Genomic DNA, 23,599 nt, shown 5'->3' with positions numbered 1-23,599 from the left:
GTGCAAGTGCACTATTTCCCCTAGGATTAAAGTAGTCCTGCATTTAGCCTATGAGATTACTCAAACCAATGAGATGGAATCTTCTTTTAGTAGATTCCAGGCAATAAACATAGTAAAATACAATGCTGCTAGTTCTCCTCTACTTGGCACAATGTCAGCTTCCTCATTTCAAGGATGTGCTTACTTCATTTATAAATTTTTCTGACTTCAATGTGGGGGAGTTCTGACCACAGAATATGCTGAGCTAAAAGCTGATTGTATTCTGCTTATGTGATACAAGTCACCAGGAAAGCGAAGAAGAATATACTTAGTAGGGATCATGGGGGTCAGTTGGCAATAAGAACTAAACAGTAACATGACATCTCTAAATATACTCATGGTATCACTCACTGGCTGATCAAGAAGTCTTCTGATCAATTCAGCCAGGGAATAAAAAGAATCTTTTCACTAAAAGACTTCTCACTTCGCTAAAGGCAGGAGGGAACAACTTGTGGCCCAAAGGCATTCTTTCCTACCCCTTACCAACAGGATGGCAGTATTGTGGGAGACCTTGCGTGGCTGGTACAGATAAGAGAAAACTACAGTTTTATTCAGTGAAACTAAAAGGGTGTCAGTCATAAAATGGACATGCAACCAGCCCCAGTACCTTATAGTATCCAGCATCAAGATCACAGATCAGTTTTCATTTTTCAGAACTAGAGGGCTCATTTTGAAGAAAGTTGCATTTTTGCAGATATGTAAATGAGCCCAAAGAGAATGGGGGGCATGGAAGCGTTATCACAAATGTCTCTGCCTCTACTCTCCATACTGCGTCTAGCAACACTGATGTCACCTCACCTTGGGCTTCCCTTTGAGCCACAGGACAAGCTTTACTGTGGTATGGATGGCAGCCGTCACCTTTCACATGGAAGAGGATACCGGCTTCAGACTGAGGAAGATGGACAGAGTTGTGCCACAGGTACAGTCAGACTGTCCTTAAAACACATCATCCAATTTCCTCAGTCTCTAGCTGGAATCCTCAGGAAGTCTTGGCCATTCCCCCCGAATACACTTTGGGCTCATTTACAGGACTACAAAAAAAATGTCTGTCTGGAAAAGGAGTCCACTACTCTTAAAACTGAAAACTGGGTTGCAATTATGATACTGGGCAGTATAAAAGGTACTGGGGATGGGTGCATGCCATTTATTTTTTTTGCCGATAGGCTCCCTTTAAAAAGCAACAGTTAGGGCATGTAACACAGCTATTTTTTTGGTCCAGCAGTCTAAGCTACCATGAGTCTACATACAAACACAGCTGCATTCAATAGGACTAAATCTCCATGTAGCCACATGTACAGTTTACAAAAAAAGTAAATAGGAAAGCAATCCAAAAAGCAAATGTATTTTTCAGATACAGAAAGCAAAATCACAAATCTGAGTATATAGTAAGCCGATGGCTGGCCAGGTAATGGAGGGGGTGTACATCTCACCCAGACTACTAAGGTGGGTGAGATGAGAAAACTCCAGAAAGAATGTTTGTTCTCAGCAGACAACTTTCGTCTGCTGAGCATTTTGGTAAATGCTCAGTATTGAGCTGGATTTTTAGGAATGACAGGTAGGTTGGTAGTGGGACCTGTCATTCCACACTTTGGGGATATTCCGGCAGCGACTCAGCTGCAGAGAGTCTCCTCGTCAAGGAGGCTTAAAGGGGTTGGCCACTTTCAGACCAGTATTGACAAACAAATGTACAATAAAAAGATATACAATTTTCCAATATACTTTCTGTATCAATTCCTCACGGTTTTCTAGATCTCGGCTTGCTGTCATTCATTCTGTTACTTCTAGAGGATAAAACTCAGACCATGGTCATGTGATTTACGGTCCATGGTCATGTGATGAGCACACAGGTGCACAGCTGATTACCAGGCAGATGTCTGATTACTGTGCTATGCACCTGTTTACTCATCACATGACCATGGTCAGCGTTTTATCCTCTAGAAGTAACAGAATGAATGACAGCAAGCAGAGATCTAGAAAACCGTGAGGAATTGATACAGAAAGTATATTGGAAAATTGTATATCTTTTTATTGTACATTTGTTTGTCAATATTGGTCTGAAAGTAGCCAACCCCTTTAAGAAGTTGCTCCAGCAGCAACACTTTGGCAGAGCTTAGCTGGAGAGCAAACAGAGAGATCATATTTTTGGACCAGTGTCCTGAGTGATTCTACTGGCTTTTGGATTTCTGTTATCCTAGGTGAGGTAACCTATGTTTAGTTAGAGCCCAGCCGGGCAGGGATTTATTTTTGTATTGTTTCCTTTTGTTGCTGCACTATCTTTTTGAGTGAAAATAAACTCTACCTTTGTTTTGGACTACACCTAGCAACCCCAGACCCTGATAGATATAGATATATTATATATATAAAATTATTTATTTAATTTTTTTGACCACCTTTTTCTGCATAGGTGAAAGTTCCTATCTAGTAGATATAAAATGCCATGAAATGTCTCAGCAATCTCAAAGTTTATTGCATATATTGGGAGTGGTTCAATCTGTGGCCCTGACACCAAGGAAAGATTGTAAAACCCTTGCATTTTTGGGCACACCATGATTTGTTCCTATAAAACAGAAGTTGAACCAATGAAGTCATGTTTATAGGCAACATACTTTTCACCTTTATACACTATTGATGCAATTTAACAAGATTCACAACAAAACTTTCAACTTAGCAAAATATAAAATAAGGCTAAGCCAAGGTTTACATTCGCACTATGCTCTCCGTCATTTGGGTCTACTGGGGGACCCAAACGACGGAGAGACTATCAGCTAAAACAATGGTTACCTGTGGACACCATCGAATATAATGGAGTCCACCAGATGTCCAGGTTTTTATACTTAAATGGGTGGAGAGAAAAGTCCTCAGTACAAACGGATCATCACATATAGAAAAGAACTTTATGTAAAGGGTTTTATTTTTGCATTAAATAGGACGTTTCACGCCCTCAGGTACATGCAGTATTATATACCGCTAGAAAGCAGACAGAGTGTGCTGAATTCAGCCCACTATTGGCTTTCTCGTTATGTGCCCCTGGTGAAGAGCTATCGGTGCCGGTACTGTAGCCCTTTAGTGTCAGAAGGGCATTTCTGACAGTCCATAGTGCTATACTGTCCAAGCTGAATGGTGAGGAACGTCCCCCTTCCCTGCCCAGTACTAGTCTATGGATGACGACTACTGTTAGAATGGGAGGGGGTGTTTCTCACCACTCAGAGTCATGGCTGGGCGGAAGGAACACCCCTTCTGATAGTACAGCACTATAGACTCTACTGTCAGGGGGGGGGGGGGAGGGGGCGTTCCTCAGAGACCGTCAGAAACTCCCTTCTGACAGTAAGGAGATATCGGTAATCGCACCAATAGCTATTCACCAGGGGCACATAACAGGAAAGCCGATTCACTGAATTCAGGAGGACTAAGGACATAAAAGGTCCTCTTTAATGGGAATCTGTCAGATGGATTTTGCACTATAAACTGTCCCCAGCATGTATAGTAACAAGTAATGACATTTTGTATGGTGTCCCTCGCAAAGCTATACACTCACCGGCCACTTTATTAGGTACACCTGTCCAACTGCTCGTTAACACTTAATTTCTAATCAGCCAATCACATGGCGGCAACTCAGTGCATTTAGGCATGTAGACATGGTCAAGAATCTCCTGCAGTTCAAACTGAGCATCAGTATGGGGAAGAAAGGTGATTTGAGTGCCTTTGAACGTGGCATGGTTGTTGGTGCCAGAAGGGCTGGTCTGAGTATTTCAGAAACTGCTGATCTACTGGGATTTTCACGCACAACCATCTCTAGGGTTTACAGAGAATGGTCCGAAAAAGAAAAAACATCCAGTGAGCGGCAGTTCTGTGGGCGGAAATGCGTTGTTGATGCCAGAGGTCAGAGGAGAATGGCCAGACTGGTTCGAGCTGATAGAAAGGCAACAGTGACTCAAATAGCCACCCGTTACAACCAAGGTAGCCAGAACAGCATCTCTGAACGCACAGTACGTCGAACTTTGAGGCAGATGGGCTACAGCAGCAGAAGACCACACCGGGTGCCACTCCTTTCAGCTAAGAACAGGAAACTGAGGCTACAATTTGCACAAGCTCATCGAAATTGGACAATTGAAGATTGGAAAAACGTTGCCTGGTCTGATGAGTCTCGATTTCTGCTGCGACATTCAGATGGTAGGGTCAGAATTTGGCGTCAACAACATGAAAGCATGGATCCATCCTGCCTTGTATCAACGGTTCAGGCTGGTGGTGGTGGTGTCATGGTGTGGGGAATATTTTCTTGGCACTCTTTGGGCCCCTTGGTACCAATTGAGCATCGTTGCAACGCCAAAGCCTACCTGAGTATTGTTGCTGACCATGTACATCCCTTTATGACCACAATGTACCCAACATCTGATTGCTACTTTCAGCAGGATAATGCGCCATGTCATAAAGCTGGAATCATCTCAGACTGGTTTCTTGAACATGACAATGAGTTCACTGTACTCCAATGGCCTCCACAGTCACCAGATCTCAATCCAATAGAGCATCTTTGGGATGTGGTGGAACGGGAGATTCGCATCATGGATGTGCAGCCGACAAATCTGCGGCAACTGTGTGATGCCATCATGTCAATATGGACCAAAATCTCTGAGGAATGCTTCCAGCACCTTGTTGAATCTATGCCACGAAGAATTGAGGCAGTTCTGAAGGCAAAAGGGGGTCCAACCCATTGCTAGCATGGTGTACCTAATAAAGTGGCCGGTGAGTGTATGTTGCTCCCAAGTTTAATACTTAAATTGTCATATGCTAATGAACCAGAATTGGCTGGTGAAGGGCAGCTCACAGAGTCATCACACATCACTTTCTGGAAGGTGCGACTGACAGATCCCTCACTACCTGACTTTACCAGACCCTCTCTCTGTCAGTTATTTTTGCATTGAAGTCCAAATAGCACCTTAGAATGAGGATACTGGCACCCAGACCATATGCTGCTCAGCTGTAAACAGTGTACAGAGCTCTGTTCACTGTAGTGGTATTCACTTGAATAGGAGCAGTGCCGATTCCAGCTGTATATCTTAAACAAGGCTTCCAAGCAGGAAGCCAGGAGTCTGGTTGTTGATCTATTATCAATTCTCAACTATCTTCAGATCCTGGACAACTGCTTTAATAGGTTACGAATCAAGGTAATTTTTTTAAAAATACTGTTTACGGGACATTTTGTAACATACTTTATTAACCTATTTCACTTCCTTAAAGTAGATCACTAGTGGGTGTTTTTTTTTTAAACTGATCCAGTTAATGTTATAATGTCCACTATTTTTTTTAATTTTTTTAAAGGTTTTAAATATATGGACAAGGGGGTGTGGCCTGGCGATGGAGGAGTGAGGACGCTTCTTGCCTCAGCTCCGTCCCGGGCCTCCGGATAACTGCGCCTGTTCAGCTGACCAGCTCGATTGCGCTGCCTGGGACTATGGGCAAGTCCCGTCGGAACACCCAGCGCTCCGCATCCACCCCTCCCCGGACTTCCAGGGATGCATCCATAGAGGGATTCCTCCGGGGCCCGCGTGCGGGCGCCGCGGCCCCCGGCATTATTTCTAAGATGGCGGCTGCTTCCGGGTCTTCGCCACGCAGCACACCACCTACAGCAACAGCTCCCAGCTCTGCATCGGCCCCCAGCTCCCCGATGGCTTGTGCCTTACCTGCTCCTGTGGCTGACTCCTCCAGCTCCTCTTCTGGTCCTCAGGCCCTGTGCATGCCTCCGGCTGCGGCCTGCCACGTGTCTCCGCAATCCCCCATGCTGGCAAGAGGCTCTGACTCATCCTGGCCGTCCCTTCCACCTTCACCAGCAGCGTCACCTCTCCTCCACTCTACTCCGGTCCCACAGCAGCTGCTTCTTGCTGGAGGTAAGCCCTCTAACCTACCACCGGGCGCCCCCTCTCCCAGGCAGGCCCCCGCTGCCCACCTGCATTCTGACTCTAGCCTGCATGTGCCCACTGCTGCTCCTCTGGGTACTATGGATCTTGCCTCTGGCCCTAAGAGTGGCTCTGGGACCCCGACCCTCTCATCCTCACCTGGACTCTCTGGACTTAACCCCTCCGCTGCCCCATGGTCTGCGGTTGTGGCCCCTTCCTGCTTTCCGCTCCTGGCGCTGGTTCCTTCCCTGCTGCTGCAGTTCCACATGGGGTCATTCCATATCAAGTGATCCAAATAGGAATATTTTTTTTTACCTGACGTCTTTAGATTTTTTTTATTTTTATTTTTTATGAAGTACAACTTACGTTAATTACAAATAAAAAGTTTTGAATTTTTTTCTTCATCAGTTAATTTTTTATAGACTTCTAAAGTTTTGAAAAAGTGTGAATTTTAGCCTGGTATGGCTTTACATTTTTTAACATATCTTGGGCTAGAATTAAGATAAATGGGTGGGAGAGGCATCATTTTTCTCAGAGCGGTACCGGCTTTCATTTGATATGTCACAAGACAAATGTTTCTTTATATTTTGTTTTGGAGAAATCAAATTCAAAATTTTGATGCGCAATTGTGAAAAAAGCGTATGTTTTAAAATTGTGAAAAAATGCATTTGTGTTACTTGTGTTATATTTGTACAGGTTTTCAACTTGGGACCAAACTGGGATCAATTTTTTTTTTTTTTTTTAAGCCTTGAATCATCTGATTTTATGTTTGTGTGAGCTTCTTCCTTTTTTCTTTTCAAATTACAACTTGCTGAATTCAAAATTTATATGCAACAATAAAAAAAACATAAAAACAAATACTGTAAGTGCCAGAACAAATACATCTTATCAGAACACAGCTTGTTCAGCATTTTCAACCTGCATTGAACAAACCGAAAGAAAAAAGCTGCTCATATCCTCAAGTGCGATTTTCTAAATAGTCTCATCCTAATTATATGTTAACAAGAGTACAAGAACCAATATTTATAACACCTATTTCTACATGTAACAATTGTTTTTTATTATATCACTAAACATGTAATTTATTAAGAAAAATAGTCCAGTAGATAAATCCTCATTCTATAAAATATGAACTAATCAAACAATTAATAGGACATTTTTAAACTACTGGCCTTTTATCATCAATTTGTCCTTTCTAGTGAGTGAAATGTAATCTTGTCCATAAGCGCTTACTAGCAATGGCCATTTCCTTTTGTGTCACAGAGTATGTACGGCCTGTCATGGTGTTAGGCTCCACCTGAGTTAATATCTGATTTTTGTTGACTTGTAAAATGTCTGGTTTTCTTGGATACACAAAGGATGGTGCTGGACCAGAAGGATGCAAAAAAGTCAATTTTATGTCTTCATTTTCACAATCTTTGGAGAGTACAGTAGCCAGCCACCAGCGCCGATCATATTCACAGGTCACATAACCAGTTATGTCATCCATTACCAATCTTGTGCCGCCTTCTACCACTTCATGGACTTCACTGTCCACAGGCTGAACAGATCTGAATTCAAGATTTTCGGAATGACACTGTAATAGTTATATTTTAAAATATCCCATCGCGATCCCAACTTGAATTTTGGTAAAGATGTGGCTAAGGGTATAGCAGGCCCATGTGCATTTTTTTGAAATTTTTAAATAAAACATTTTTTTCGGAAATGCGTTTTAAATTTTTGCGTTTGCGTTCACATCGGTAAAATATTAACAAAGATACTCTTGTGACATATTTGGTGAAAGCCTGTATAGTTCTGAGTAGAATGGCGTTTATTTTGTTTCTCTATCTTTTTTCTAGCCTAAGTTATGAGGAGAAATGTAAAGGCAGGCAACACAGAAATTCGCACTTTTTCTGAACTTTGAAAATCAATTGAAAATCCAAAAATATTTCTAGAATTTTTTTTTCTTCACATTTTGCATTCTCTGACACACTATTACCAAATAACAAAATCTGAAAAGAATTAAAAATATAGAGGGAAAAATCATTGGTTCACTTGACACGGAATGACCCCATGGCGGCGCTCCCTCGGGGGACGCTGTCCCTGCCGCCTCCCTGACTGACACCCTAGCTGAACTCCGTCGCCTCAGTGCACACTTGGCGGCTGTTCCTACGAAGTCTGATATGGAGTACGTGTCACGCTTGGAACAGTCTTATAAATCAGATCTTGCTGTAGTCCGTTCTGCGGTTCAACAGCTTGAGGTACGAGTCGACGGCCTTGACGCCTCTGAGGCCTCTCATGACACCCGCCTTGCTGCTCTGGACACGGTTTCGACCCACACTCAGCAATTACAGTATCTTACGGATCATCTAGATGACCTGGAGAACCGCAACCGGCGGAATAACATTAGGGTGCGTGACCTCTCAGAGTCCATTGAACCTCAACAACTGGACTCTACACTGCGCCTTATTTTCAACTCGCTGCTGGGGGCCCCTCCGGACTCCCCTATTGAACTTGACCGTGCCCATCGTTCCCTGGGGCCACTTCCGCCTGACTCCTCGAATCCAAGAGACATCATCTGCAGGGTCCACAGATACCAATTGAAAGAGGCCATTATGCGTAAAGTCCGAGAGTCTCCTCAGGTTATGTTTCAGGACTCTGTTCTTCACTTGCTCCCGGATTGATCCCGCCTTACCCTGGCCAAGCAGAGAGCCCTGAAACCCCTCCTGGACATCTTCGTTCAGCATCAGGTTCCTTACTCCTGGGGCTTTCCTTTCCGGCTTCAGGTCCGCCACAACAGCCGATTGGTCTCCCTCTCCAATCTGGACGAGCTCCCGTCCTTTGTCGCTGCCTTGGGCCTTCCTGCAATTTCTTGGCCTTCTTTCGCTGGTGACGCTCCTTCTATATTGCCTGCTCGGCCCCAGAGGCGCCCTAACCGGCGTTGCGCTCCTCCAGCGTCAGATGACCAGGATACCGCCTCTACTGCTTCTACTTGACTTTTAGGATTTGTGTTGCTGTGAATTTTTTTCTGGTTTTAGGCCCTCTCTTTCCTTCTTTGGTATGTGGAGTGTGGCCTCCCCCAGGGGTACATGGGTGGCTCTTTCGGTGTTTTTGTCTCCTGTTCCTCCCTGGGTGACGCATTTCTGAGGTCTTCTTTACTGTTCCTTGGACTGCGTTTGACTTGTTTGCCTGGTTTGTTTGTTCTTTTCTTCTCTCCCATTATACCGGTCAGCTGTTTTGTATTGTTAGCACTTATACTGTTTTACCGCGCGGCCTGGAGGTCCGGAGCGGGGGTCAGCTCCTTTGTTGAAAAGCCATGCTACTCTGTAGTGTGGGTTCTGGCACTCTCTTGCCTTCTTCCCCACCTCTCTTGAGTGGAGGCTATTCCTCCACCCCACTGGTTTGGTTTTTCTTGACTGTCTCTCTGTTGGTGTCTTGTTTTCTTCTGTCTTTCTTTGTCTCTTTTACAACCTTTGTTCCGTCAGTCTTTGTCTGTTGTCTTTCCCTTGCTTGTTTTGACTTGTCTTTCTTTTCCCTGTGCTCCCCTCTTTGGCCCTGTTTTTCATGTCGTCTCTTAACTTCTGTACCCTGAATGTTCGGGGTCTGAATGTTCCCCAGAAGCGTAGCCAGATCCTTTACCAGTTACATAAGCAGCGGTCTCATGTTCTTATTTTACAGGAGACTCATTTCAAGAAAGACCATATGCCAGACGTCCGTACCCTCTTTGGTTTCACAGCGCCAACCCGATCTCCAAGTCCAAAGCCCTCCACCGTTCTCTGCAACATGAGGTACTGGACACCCTTATGGACCCTGATGTTAGATTTGTGTTCCTTAAGCTGCGCATTGTGGGGACTGTCCTCACTGTTGCTGGTTGTTACCTCCCTAACCAGAATCAATTAGCATATTGTAAATCTCTGATTGGCAGGCTGGCAGATTTCTCCGAGGGAGTGGTGGTTCTGGGTCGCAACTTTAACTTTGTCCTCGATCCTCTTGTTGATTCTTCTCCTCTTCGTCCCCCCACGCCCCTGCCCAGTTGCGTCGTTTGGCATCTGTTCGTCATCGTTCCCAGTTGGTAGACATATGGCGTATCCTGCACCCACAGGGTAGGGATTACACCTACCACTCTCCGGCCCATAACTCCTATAGCCGTATTGATTTCTTTTTAACCAGTCATCACACCCTCTCCTGGTCCCCTACTGTGCGTATTGATTCTGCCCTTTGGTCGGATCACGCGCCTGTGTATTTGTCTCTGGAAGTCCCGGGCCTGACCCGTCGCCCCTTTACTTGGAGGCTGAACGAGAGCCTTCTTAAGGATCTCACTTGTAAATCTGCAGTTGAGGGGGACATTAAGGACTTCCTCCTTACTCATGCCCAGGACTCTACCGACCCCCCACTGCAGTGGGAGGCTTTGAAATGTGTTCTGCGGGGGATCCTGATCCAACACGGTGCACGTCTGAAAAAGGAACGTAGTGCCTGAGTTGCTGATCGGCTCCGGGTTATACATTCATTGGAGTCTTCCCACAAGCGCACTGGATCCCGGGCGACCTTCACTGAATTGCTTAATGCTTGGGAGGAGCTTCGCTCCATTCTAGATGGGATGTATCTTAGGGCTAGGGATCGAATTAGAAAGCATTACTATGAGTTCGCTAATAAATATGGCCGCTCTTTGGCGCGTCGTCTCCTTCCTCGTGATCCTGTCCCGTATGTCCCTTGCCTGCGTAACACGGCGGATCGGATGCTTCATAACCCCGTTGATATTGCCGCAGAATTTCGATCCTTTTATTGCGACCTGTATAATATCCGGGGTCATTATGCAGACTTAGCTCCCTCGGCCCTCTGTGACAAGATACGGGCGTACATTGTGGACACCCCCCTTCCCACCCTTTCGAGCGACTGTAGGGCCTCCCTCGAGGCTCCCTTTTCCCTGGAGGAAACCTCTCTCGCCATTCAGTCCTTCCCTTCGGGCAAGTCTCCGGGTCCGGACAGGTATACAGCGCACTTCTATAAACGCTATGGTGCTCTCCTTGCGCCTATGGTGATGCAGGTCTTTAACAGTGTGAATGACTCGGCGTCGTTTGCGTCTCAATCTCTCTCCGCTCTGAATGCGGTCCTCCCCAAGCCAGGTAAAGATCCCGCCTTCCCGGCCAGCTATCGCCCGATATCTCTTATTAATGTGGATGTTAAGATATTTGCCAAATTACTCGCGAATCGATTGTCCCCCCTGATCACAGCCTTGATACACAATGATCAAGTCAGTTTTACTTACGGTCGAGAGGCCCGTGATAATGTGTGCAAAACCATCTTAGCGGTTTCGGCGGCTCGTTCCTCCAACTTTCCCCTGTGTTTGCTCTCGGTCGACATCGAAAAAGCTTTCGATCGAGTCCACTGGGGTTTCCTTCGTGAAACCCTTCGTCAGGTGGGGGTAGGCCCCGGTTTCTTGGGTAAAGTCTTCGCTCTTTACGGATATACTTCGGCTCGGGTCAGGGCAAACGGGGTCCTATCGGACTCCTTCTCAGTTTGGAACTGCACTCGCCAGGGTTGTCCCCTATCGCCATTGCTTTATGCCTTGGTTACGGAGCATTTGGCCGTGGCGATACGGAGTTGCCTGGAGATTCATGGCCTGCAACTTGGCTCCCGTGTTGTTAAGACAGCATTGTATGCAGATGACCTTCTTCTATATGTCTCGCAACCGCACGTGTCGTTCCCAGCCATCCTCCGGGAGTTTTCTCGCTTTGGACACCTTAGTAACTTCATGGTTAATTTGTCGAAGACGGAAGCTCTTAACGTCTACCTCCCCTCAGCAGAAGTCGCTCATCTGGCGCGTGACTTTTCGTTCCGTTGGCAGTCGTCGTCGCTCAAATACCTCGGGATACATATCCCCCCGGACCCTTGCCTCCTTTTTCGCCTCAACTACCTTCCGCTCCTTGATAAGGTTACGTCTGACCTGCGAGCCTACGACGCTAAGTCCTTGTCCTGGTTTGGTCGCATCCACGCTATTAAAATGGACGTCCTCCCGCGTTTTTTGTACTTATTTCAAACCCTCCCCATTCCGTTATCTCGAGATTATCTTAGCTGGGTTCAATCGTTGTTTGGGAAGTTTGTTTGGGGGGCGTCGCGGAGTAGGCTTAATTTTCGCACCCTCACTTGGTGTAAACAGAGAGGGGGAGCGGGCCTGCTTGACGTTCGTTTGTACTATCGTGCTTCGGTGCTACTCCGCTTGTTTGACTGGCGATTCCGCCTTAATGACAAACAGTGGGTCTCCATAGAGGCAGACTTTATGATCTCTTCGCTCTCTTCCCTCCCGTGGATCCCATCTCATTTTCGGCCCAAATCTGCGGTCCACTCCATTCTCTCCCTCCACTTCCTTAAAGTTTGGGATCTAGTGTGCTCTAATGGGAGGTTGGCTAGGGTTCCGGGACCTCTGTCTCCTTTGTTCGGCAACCCCATGTTTCCTCCAGGCCAGTCTGTGGCTAACTTCCTCTGTTGGCGTAGAGAGGACGACATTCGCCTTCGTCAGGTTGCCAGTGACTCCTCTCTCCCCCCTTATGTCTCTCCCTGATGTCCGCCTCTACTGGTTGGAATACGGTCAGTTTGTCGTCCTTTCTCAGGAAGTTTTCTCTTCCTCCCTTGCTCTCCTCGCCCTTGACTGTGCTGGAATCCTATGCTGCGAGTTCGGCTCCCCTCCCATGCGCGCTTTCCGCCCTCTATGATCTTCTCCTTAACGACGCCAGGGCTTCCCTGTTTTGTGGAGTCTTGAAATTCTGATCTCCCTTTGAGTCTGCTGCCTGCTGATTGGAGTAAATCTTTCACGTTGTCCCATAGATTGGCTTTGCCTTGTAGTGCGCAGGAACGGAATTTTAAAATCTTGACCCGTTGGAATAGGTGTCCCGACCTTCTCCACAGGATTTTCCCTGCTGTTTCTGACCGGTGTTGGCGCTGTGGAGTCGAGAGGGGCACCATGATCCACATTTGGTGGGACTGTGACGTTCTTCGGCCCTTTTGGGATGCAGTCTTCTCACTCTATGCTAAGGTATATGATCATCCTGTCACGCCTACCCCCCAGCTGGCCTTACTGTCAGTTATACCTGGTAAGCTCTCCCGGATTAAAAAGAATCTATTGGGTCATTTCCTCATAGCCGCCAGGGCCGTCATCCCGTGATATTGGCGGACCTCTACGCCGCCCTTGATGCTTCAATTCTTACAGGAATTTCTCCTCATGCGGAGAATGGAGGCTCTGGTCGCGGAGGACTCTCCCGAGTCCTCCCGGTTTGATCGTCTCTGGGTGATTTTTCAGGAATCTTCTGCTTTCTCGTCTTTCTTCCTTGACTAGTCTCTGGCTGCTCTTTCCTTTCCCTCCACCTCCTTGACTACCGTCCCTTCCCTCGGTGTCTGCCTTTTCCCTTCCTTTTGTGGCTGTCTTGTCGTTGTGTTGGTCATTTTTGTCCCCGTATAGAGGTTGTCGCTGTATTTCCCTTCCCACCTTTTTTTCTTTTTGCTCTCCTAATGTGGCCTGGTTTTGGCCTGTTTCTGTTATTTTCCTTCCCTTATTTTTGTGTTTACGTGGCCCATGTGGTCTTTTGAGTTGCGGGGTTAGGGCCTTTCCCCCCCCCCCTTCCCCATTTATGCTGTTTAGGGCCTGCGTGCCTGGTTTGATGACCCTTGTTTCTTTCCTGTATTTTATTCTGTTATACTGTAAAAATCTCAATAAAACCCGATTACACATAAATATATGGTCAAGTGTCAACAGTAAATTCCAATAAAATCAAAGGGATTTTTAAGGGATTTAAGACAGATCTGTTAGGGGCCGTTCACAAGGAGTAAATGCGAGCTGATTATGGCAAAATACACGCGTAAAAATCAGACTTCCATTGACATAAATGCCACTATTTACATGTGTAAAAAATGCGCTTTTTTTTTTTTTTTTACACACACATGTAAAAAATGGCATTGAAGTCCATGGGAATCTGATTTTTACACGTGTATTTTGCCATAATCAGCTTGCGTTTACTCCGTGTGAGCGGCCCCTTAGTGTCCATTGTTAACATTTGCAAAGAATGCAGGGGAATGGACAATACTACCGCTACTGTGAACTCCCCCTTAAAAAGTAAACTTAAAAAAGTACCAGCTAGCACAAACAAGTTACAGGTTTTTATAACATTTATTTCATTTCATATATGAAATATATTAGTAACTGCAATCAACCATGGCTGAAAGACATACTCATTCAACTCTTATGGTTTAGAATACGATGACTAAACAGCTGCAGACTACGACACCATATTCACCATACTTAGTATATGCCCATACAAGTCATCCAGGCTGATCACATAAGTAACCAGCTGAGATTAGGTGCGAGCAAAGAGATTTTATCGAACCTCACATTAGAAGTTACTACATTTTTTGAATGCAAAACAACTGGAAGGACAAATCTTGGAGATCTCCAAGGAGCTTGGCAGAACGACAACAGCTCTGTCTCGGAGAGGAGGATGTGTATATAGCCTTCTGTACACACCCTTTCTGAACCACTAACACTGCCACGTTTACTCAGCCAAAAATTACTCTAAAATGAAAAGCTTCATAGAAAGGCAGGCATCTGGATCTAAATACTCCTCTTAGCTATTCATTTCCTCATATTTCCGCCGAAAATGACACAGCTTTCTATTTACTAAAGATAACTTTTGAAAAACGGTCTAAGATGTCAAAATGTAACATATTTTAGTGAAACCTTTAATGGGATAATGAGAGAGAAATCCTATCTAGACTGGGGTTTGCTTCCAGTCTGATCAAACAGCTGTTGTTGCAATATAAGCAGGCATACTAGATGCCTCTGTATAGAATGGCACAGCCACTTGACATATACAGTGTTGGCCAAAAGTATTGGCACCCCTGCAATTCTGTCAGATAATACTCATTTCTTCAAGAAAAATGATTGCAAGTACAAACTCTTTGGTATTAATATCTTCATTTATTTTGCTACAATGAAAAAACACAAAAGAGAATGAAAAAAAAAAAGTCAAATCATTGATCATTTTACACAAAACTCAAAAAAAGGGCCAGACAAAAGCATTGGCACCCTCAGCCTAATACTTGGTAGCACAACCTTTAGACAAAATAACTGTGAAGAACCGCTTCCGGGAACCATCAATGAGTTTCTTACAATGCTCTGCTGGAATTTTAGACCATTCCTCTTTGGCAAACTGCTCCAGGTCCCTGAGATTTGAAGGGTGCCTTCTCCAAACTGCCATTTTGAGATCTCTCCACAGGTCTTCTATGGGATTCAGGTCTGGACTCATTGCTGGCCACTTTAGAAGTCTCCAGTGCTTTCTCTCACCACCATTTTCTAGTGCTGACCTGAAGTGTGTTTTGGGTCATTGTCCTGCTGGAAGAAGACCCATGACCTCTGAGGGAGACCCAGCTTTCTCACACTGGGCCCTACATTATGCTGCAAAATTTGTTGGTAGTCTTCAGACTTCATAATGCCATGCACACGGTCAAGCAGTCCAGTGCCAGAGGCAGCAAAGCAACCCCAAAACATCAGGGAACCTCCGCCATATTTGACTGTAGGGACAGTGTTCTTTTCTTTGAAGGCCTCTTTTTTTTTTTCGTGTAAACTCTATGTTGATGCCTTTTCCTAAAAAGCTCTACTTTTGTCTCATCTGACCAGAGAACATTCTTCCAAAACGTTTTTGGCTTTCTCAGGTATGTTTTGGTAAACTCCAGCCTGGCTTTTTTTATGTCTCTGGGTAAGAGGTGGAGTCTTCCTGGGTATCCTACCATACAGTCCCCTTTTCATTCAGACGCCGACGGATAGCACGGGTTGACACTGTTGTACCCTTGGACTGCAGGGCAGCTTGAACTTGTTTGGATGTTCGTTGAGGTTCTTTATCCACCATCCGCACAATCTTGTGTTAAAATCTCTCAACAATTTTTCTTTTCCGTCCACATCTAGGGAGGTTAGCCACAGTGCCATGGGCTTTAAACGTCTTGATGACTCCGCGCACGGTAGACACAGGAACATTCAGGTCTTTGGAGATGGACTTGTGGCCTTGAGATTGCTCATGCTTCCTCACAATTTTGCTTCTCAAGTCCTCAGACAGTTCTTTGGTCTTTCTTTTCTCCATGCTCAATGTGGTACACACAAGGACACAGGACAGAGGTTGAGTCAACTTTAATCCATTTCAACTGGCTGCAAGTGTGATTTAGTTATTGCCACCACCTGTTAGGTGCCTCAGGTAAGTAGCAGGTGTAGTTAATTACAGAAATAAAAGAAGCATCACATGATTTTTCAAACAGTGCCAATACTTTTGTCCACCCCTTTTTTATGTTTGGTGTGGAATTATATCCAATTTGGCTTTTTGACAATTCTTTTTGTGGTTTTCTATTGAAGACAAATTAAATGAAGATAATAATATCAAAGAATTTGTGATTGCAATCATTTTCTGGAATAAAAATGAGTATTATCTGACAATTGCAGGGGTGCCAATACTTTTGGCCAACACTGTATGCTGAGGATTTCTCCACTACATATAATAATTGTAGACTGCAAACGTATAGTGTTGAAAGTACCCCAAGTATACCACTACTGAAATGAAAATTCATTGTACAGCCTGCTTAGTACAAGTGGAAAGACGTTCAGGAAACATTTACTGTGAGGCTATAGATAACTCTTGAAGGAGATCCATAAATACTATTAGTTATTCAAGTGCAAAGTTAACTATTCCTGCCAATAAAAACACAAATAAATAATATAATTTATACTAAAATAAATAAATATATATATATATATATATATATATATATATATATATATATATATATATACACACACACACACACACACACACATAATATATATATGTTACACACACAACCTGATTGGATGGAGTATCCAGTCTGTAATATCTAATGAAAGTATGCAGCGCTACAAATTTGGTCAATAGAAGATTCTCTTATTTTTGCCCAGGATGAGGCCACTGCCCTGGTTGAGTGAGCTTTTATTCCCTCTGAATGTTGAAGATTTTGTATTGTACAAGCTTGATGGGTGAAAGTTTTTAGCCACTTTGTAAAGGGCTTGCCTTTGTTTTTGCCGGCAAAGAGAAAAAATAAATTTTGATCTCTGCAAAAATGAGATGTCTTCCCAGGTAATGTAGTTCTATATTCTTCTTACATCTAAACTATAAAAAGCCACTTACAGATTTTTGGGTGCTGAACAGAAAGTAGGCAGAACAATTTCTTGGTTCCTATGAAAAACTGAGTCAATTTTAGGGATGAAGGACGGGTCTAACTTGAATGTAATTCTGTCATCCTAGATTTTTAAATAAGGCTCTCTTATAGATAAAAAGTGGATCTCCCCTATCAGATGTAATTGCTACTAGGAAGACAGTTTTTAGAGTTAGAAAATTTAGATCTAAGGAGTCCATTGATTTCTCCCCTATTTGAACCAAAGACTTTTAGAACTAAGGTGTTACTGATTTTTTGAGAGAGTCTTAAACTACTGTACATATAGCCTGAAAGAACCTCTTTATCCATCTATGTTTTGCTAAACAGGTATCATAGAAACAACTCAGTGCTGATATTTGTACCTTTAGAATACTAGGTGAGAGACTTTTATTGAATCATGCCTGAAAAAAAAAAAAAGGGGGAGATGCCAGGAAGATATTTTTTTTCAGATTTTATTGTATGACAGAATTTACTTTCTCGAGGCTTTTGAGTGTGGAGATGACTATCAGTTTTAGGCTGCGTTCACACTGAGTTTTTTTGGTCAGGAATTTGGTTAGGAAACTGACTCAATTCCTCCTCCTAAAAACGCCCCACCATAGGACTATATGGTGAGGAGTTTTTTTGGAGGAGGAATTTGAGTCAGTTTCCTGACCGAATTCTTGCCCAAAAAACTCCTTGTGAACGCAGCTTAGGATGGTCCTTTCAGGAACCATTCTGTTAATGTCATTTTCTTTATATCCGGATGCAGAAAGGGACCCTGGAACAGCAGGTCTGGTCTTAAAGGAAGATGGAATGGGAGTTCCAAAGCAAATTGTTTTAAAACTGGAAACCAGCTCCTCCTGGGCCAAGATGGAACAAAGATCAGTTTTGTTTTTTTCTTTCTTCGTTTAAAAACACCAAGGGTATCAATGCAAACCAAGGGAAGGCATACGCTAGCTCCATGCTCCAATCTTGAGTGCGTCAATTGCAACCACCTGCCTTTCCTTCTTGATGGATTAAAAAAGTGGTTTACTTTGGTATTCTCTGATGAAGCAAAGATATCTACCTCTGGAGTTCCCGATCTGAGTGTCACCTGAAGGAAAAGCTCTTCTGTTCAGGGTCCAGGCTCCTGGATCCAATTTCTTGCAGCTGAGAAAATCAGCAGATTTTTTGAGCCCATTATGAGCATAGTCGTAAGAGAGGGGGCGTTCAACTTTGCCCACCTTCAAACAGAAGCCCTTGCTCTTTAGACTGACCACAAAATAAAAATAATAATAGACTGGATCCAGTCATGGCAGAAGTGTCCCCAACGGTCTAAACCGAGGTACCATCCTTGCAGACATGAAAGCATCATGTAACTACTTTCTGGTGTATGTCAGGCTTGCCAAGATCAGCCGTTTCTCTGAACTTTGCTAGATATACGCACTATAGGACAGCAATTTTAAGAGCTCGTTCACATGGGGCAAGAGGGGGCGGATTTTGGCGCTGAATCCACGTCAGAATCCGCCCCCTCACAAGAGAGGTCTATGCAGACCGCTAGCTTCCTTTTTTTCAGGCAGAATCCGTGGCCAATTCAGCCGCAGTGTCCGCCTCGCGGCAGCACCCTTCGGGCTAGGCCCATTTATTTGGGCCTACTCAGGAGCGGGACGCCGCGACAGTCACATTTTGGTCCAATTCTGATGCAGCTTCCCACGTCAAAATCAGGACCAAAATACGCCATCCTGTGCCCCATGTTAACGGGGCATTATATCGAACAGTGGAAGCTGGCTGAGTTTTAAAATGAAAGAAGACCAGGCAAAAAAAAAAAAAAGGGAAGACAAATTATGGATTCTTCATACTGGTAAAAATAAGGAAGTGTTTTTAAATCAACAATACAAACCAAAGCCTATTAAAGGAATATGACCCTCACACCCCATTAAACTAAGGCTCTGGTCAAACATGCGTTGGGTGACTGTTCAGAGATTCTGCCCCCTTTCCGCTTAAAATACGCAGAGACCGTACAGTGTTGGTCAAAAGTATTGGCACCCCTGCAATTCTGTCAGATAATGCTCATTTTCTTCCAGAAAATGATTGCAATCACAAATTCTTTGGTATTATTATCTTCATTTAATTTGTCTTCAATGGAAAACCACAAAAAGAATTGTCAAAAAGCCAAATTGGATATAATTCCACATCAAACATAAAAAAGGGGGTGGACAAAAGTATTGGCACAGTTTGAAAAATCATGTGACGCTTCTCTAATTTGTGTAATTAACAGCACCTGTAACTTACCTGAGGCACCTAACAGGTGGTGGCAATAACTAAATCACACTTGCAGCCAGTTGAAATGGATTAAAGTTGACTCAACCTCTGTCCTGTGTCCTTGTGTGTACCACATTGAGCATGGAGAAAAGAAAGAAGACCAAAGAACTGTCTGAGGACTTGAGAAGCAAAATTGTGAGGAGGCATGAGCAATCTCAAGGCTACAAGTCTAGCTCCAAAGACCTGAATGTTCCTGTGTCTACCGTGCGCAGAGTCATCAAGAAGTTTAAAGCCCATGGCACTGTGGTTAACCTCCCTAGATGTGGACGGAAAAGAAAAATTGTTGAGAGATTTTAACACAAGATTGTGCGGATGGTGGATAAAGAACCTCAACTAACATCCAAACAAGTTCAAGCTGCCCTGCAGTCCGAGGGTACAACAGTGTCAACCCGTACTATCCGTCGGCGTCTGAATGAAAAGGGACTGTATGGTAGGATACCAAGGAAGACCCCACCTCTTACCCAGAGACATAAAAAAGCCAGGCTGGAGTTTGCCAAAACTTACCTGAGAAAGCCAAAAACGTTTTGGAAGAATGTTCTCTGGTCAGATGAGACAAAAGTAGAGCTTTTTGGGAAAAGGCATCAACATAGAGTTTACAGGGGAAAAAAAAAAAAGAGGCCTTCAAAGAAAAGAACACGGTCCCTACAGTCAAATATGGCGGAGGTTCCCTGATGTTTTGGGGTTGCTTTGCTGCCTCTGGCACTGGACTGATAGCTGTGTTCATGGCATTATGAAGTCTGAAGACTACCAACAAATTTTGCAGCATAATGTAGGGCCCAGTGTGAGAAAGCTGGGTCTCCCTCAGAGGTCATGGGTCTTCTTCCAGCAGGACAATGACCCAAAACACACTTCAAAAAGCACTAGAAAGTGGTTTGAGAGAAAGCACTGGAGATTTCTAAAGTGGCCAGCAATGAGTCCAGACCTGAATCCCATAGAACACCTGTGGAGAGATCTCAAAATGGCAGTTTGGAGAAGGCACCCTTCACATCTCAGGGACCTGGAGCAGTTTACCAAAGAAGAATGGTCTAAAATTCCAGCAGAACATTGTAAGAAACTCATTGATGGTTACTGGAAGCGGTTGTTCGCAGTTATTTTGTCTAAAGGTTGTGCTACCAATTATTAGGCTGAAGGTGCCAATGCTTTTATCCGGCCCATTTTTGGAGTTGTGTGTAAAATGATCAATGATTTGACTTTTTTTTTTTTTCATTCTCTTTTTTGTTTTTTTCATTGCAAGCAAAATAAATGAAGATATTTAATACCAAAGAGTTTGTGCTTGCAATCATTTTCTCGAAGAAAATGAGAATTCTCTGACAAAATTGCAGGGGTGCCAATACTTTTGGCCAACACTGTATATGCAAGCAGGACTTTTCTCTTCGCCGATTTTGGGAAAATTCAGTGCTCCCCATTTTAGTCTACAGTGTCCAAAGGTAACCTCTTTTTAAGTGGATAGGGTTTCCATTTTTTGGGTCTCCAAGCAGACCCAAAGAACAGAAACACGAAGATTAGTGTGAACCTAGCATAAAAATAGGTTGTAATGGGTTAGAAAATCAAGGCTTCTTTCTTCCATAAACTTGTCGATGTGTAAAGTTTGGGAGCAGTGGAGAAAGGATGGATGAGCATTAATGCTACAGAGAGGGCACCAAACTGAGAGCATGGAAGGTTTTAGGCAGCGCAAAACAACTAAAATAGTAATATCCACCATCCATAATAAATGGGACCCACTTGATAAAAGCCACTTCCTATTAAGGTATTGAAGTTAACAATATTGAAGAAGACTCACAGCTCCAATCACAAGCAGCCAGTGTCAGAGCTCAGCGTCACACCGCTTATCTGCTCCTACCTGACACCACCCTCTAAGTGTGCAGGAATCAGTGAAGCCGCAACTATTAAATAATGTAAAAGAGCTGGACTTGTTAGGGGAGGTGAAAGGTCCTCTAGATAAAAATCTGGAAGGAGAAGTCCAAATTATATTTTTTTGTAGCTTGTGAGCCCCATATAGGGCTCACAATGTACATTTTTTCCTATCAGTACGTCTTTGGAGTGTCCAAATGATTTTGATAGTTTAGGTTTCACAAAACCAAATAGAAATGTGGAAAGGTAAAGATATTTTCACTATAATGTAAACGTTAAAGCCACACATTTAAAAACCACTGTGAGCCAAGCAAAAGTCACAAATAATAATATATAACAATTGTGTGGTCTAAACTGCATTTTTCTCAACGATCAGCAAAATCGGGCAACTATAAGAAAAGAGGTCGTACAAGAATTTTGTTGCACCTGTATGTTAACTCATAGCATCTACTGCACATCACTCCGTTACTTTTATCACTGACTTATCTGCTATAACTAAAGCAATATATGAAACTGTTGATTTCTAGCTTATCAATAACTTCAACTGCAAAAGTAGAATGTATCATAAGATACAATTTCTTCAGGTTGATAAGATAGATAGGAGACCTAAATTAATATATTCTAATCACAACAAATCTTACCTCAAGCACAGGTCCAGCCCCCAATATGGTTCTCTCCACTCCGCTGGCATAGCCTTTCTGACTAAGTGCAGTCAGACAGTGTATCAGGAAATTGGTACTTTGCGTTTTTCCAGATCCGCTTTCTCCAGAGATCACTATGCACTGGTTAACCCTCTTCTTTAACATTGTATGATAAGACACATCCGCAATAGCAAAAATGTGGGGATCCAATTTACCCAGTTGGTGGTTGTCATACATTTTGACATATTTTGGGTTATAGATAGGTAAAAATTTAAAAGGATTAATAGCTATCAAAATACTTCCTGCATACGTGTAGATCTTTTGTTTTAAAAAGCGAACTTTCAGGTTTCCTAAAATGGTTGACTCTGTAAGATTGGGTAAGTTACACAAATCATTGTAGTCCTCCTGGGGGCGAGGAAGAAAGCCCCTCTCCACAAGCCTCCTGGCGGCTTCTTCTTCAGACACATGAGAAGAATGGACATATTTAATGGTTCCATCCTGATTCTTCTCTTGTAATAGGAAATAGTATCCTTCTGCTTGTGAATGCCTTTCTTGGGCCTTGCGTGGCCACAAACGAACCCTCTGAACTGGAGAGTCATTGGCATCTAGAACCCACTCCTCTCCTCCTGACTCCTTCACTTCAGTTAGGACATAGATTTTAGAAGTGTCCAGACAAAGAGCAGCAACCGCATTTTTTATTATGTCGGAGGCAGATGATTCCTTTGTGGCCAAAACAGTACAGTAGTTGCAGTCTTCTTGAGAGAGTTGGGAATAAATGTACAGATTGTAAGATGCCTTGTCATGGCTGGCGTCATTTTTTAAACTCATTCTGTGCCAGTCTCGAGTCCTGCATGCCGCGGATCACAAAGTTGCAATCAGCATCTGTAATGTAATAAGGAAAAAAATTTTTTTACTAGAATTATGGAAATACATCACCATTAGATTATTAAAGGGAACCTCCACAGGTCTTTATAAACTAAGGGTTTAGAATCCCAAGTTGCACAGTTTTAAATTAGTCTGTACCTGCACTTAAAATAAATCAACTTTTATATTTTCCTAGAGATAATTCCAATGAGTTTCTTCAGACTCCTCTCTGATGCTCTCAGCACCTGCGCAGTTCCTCAGTGAAGCCCTGGTTTCACTGTGCAAGTGCTTTAGGTACAGTGCATGGACAGAAGCAGAAATGCACTGCTTTGGCTTCAGAGAAGAATTGCACTGAAACGAGATGTACAGTGGCAGGGTGATTACAAAGCGGTTATTTTATTTATTCTTATATTTTTATTGTGGTCACAGATGGCTTCATAACAAAGTGATCTGGGACCTACAGGTCCTTATGGCTCCCCCCCCTCCTTAATCCAGAAGAACCTGTAGATGATTTAATGCTCAAAATCAGCCCAACAGGTTCCCTTTAAAGGACAGAAGAATCATCGCCAAGACACTTGAAAAAACAGAAAAGTCTAAGTGTAACATGTCAACTGTGTGTTTGTAAGTCAATTTTTTAATTTCTTTATCAAGTAAAGTAAAATTTTAGGTTATACCCAACACAAGTGCATAGCACACTGGCAACCCATAGCAATCCTGACTAAACCTCTAATGGCACATCATCAGGAACCCACAGTGTGTTGCTTGTGGTATTCTCCCTCCCTGTCCCTTCAAGCATAGTAACAGGTCCCACCATGTTGAGAGGATCATTGGTGG

At 43.6% G+C, this 23,599-nt stretch overlaps 1 protein-coding gene across 4 annotated transcripts in view; it reads right to left on the bottom strand.

The window, feature by feature from the left end:
* Nucleotides 1-23,599, bottom strand: part of MYO9B (myosin IXB) — a 148,228-nt gene that overhangs the window by 90,552 nt on the left and 34,077 nt on the right. For all 4 annotated transcript variants that reach the window (XM_075280924.1, XM_075280941.1, XM_075280933.1 and 1 more), the window contains exon 2: nt 21,902-22,783. In XM_075280924.1, coding sequence (XP_075137025.1) covers nt 21,902-22,729 — 828 coding nt within the window. In that variant the 5' untranslated portion in view covers nt 22,730-22,783. The remainder of the gene's footprint in view (nt 1-21,901; nt 22,784-23,599) is intronic.

The sequence above is a fragment of the Leptodactylus fuscus genome, chromosome 1 (genome assembly GCF_031893055.1).
Source record: "Leptodactylus fuscus isolate aLepFus1 chromosome 1, aLepFus1.hap2, whole genome shotgun sequence".
Classification (NCBI taxonomy): Eukaryota; Metazoa; Chordata; class Amphibia; order Anura; family Leptodactylidae; genus Leptodactylus; species Leptodactylus fuscus.
This window is presented reverse-complemented; position numbering and strand designations above follow the sequence as displayed.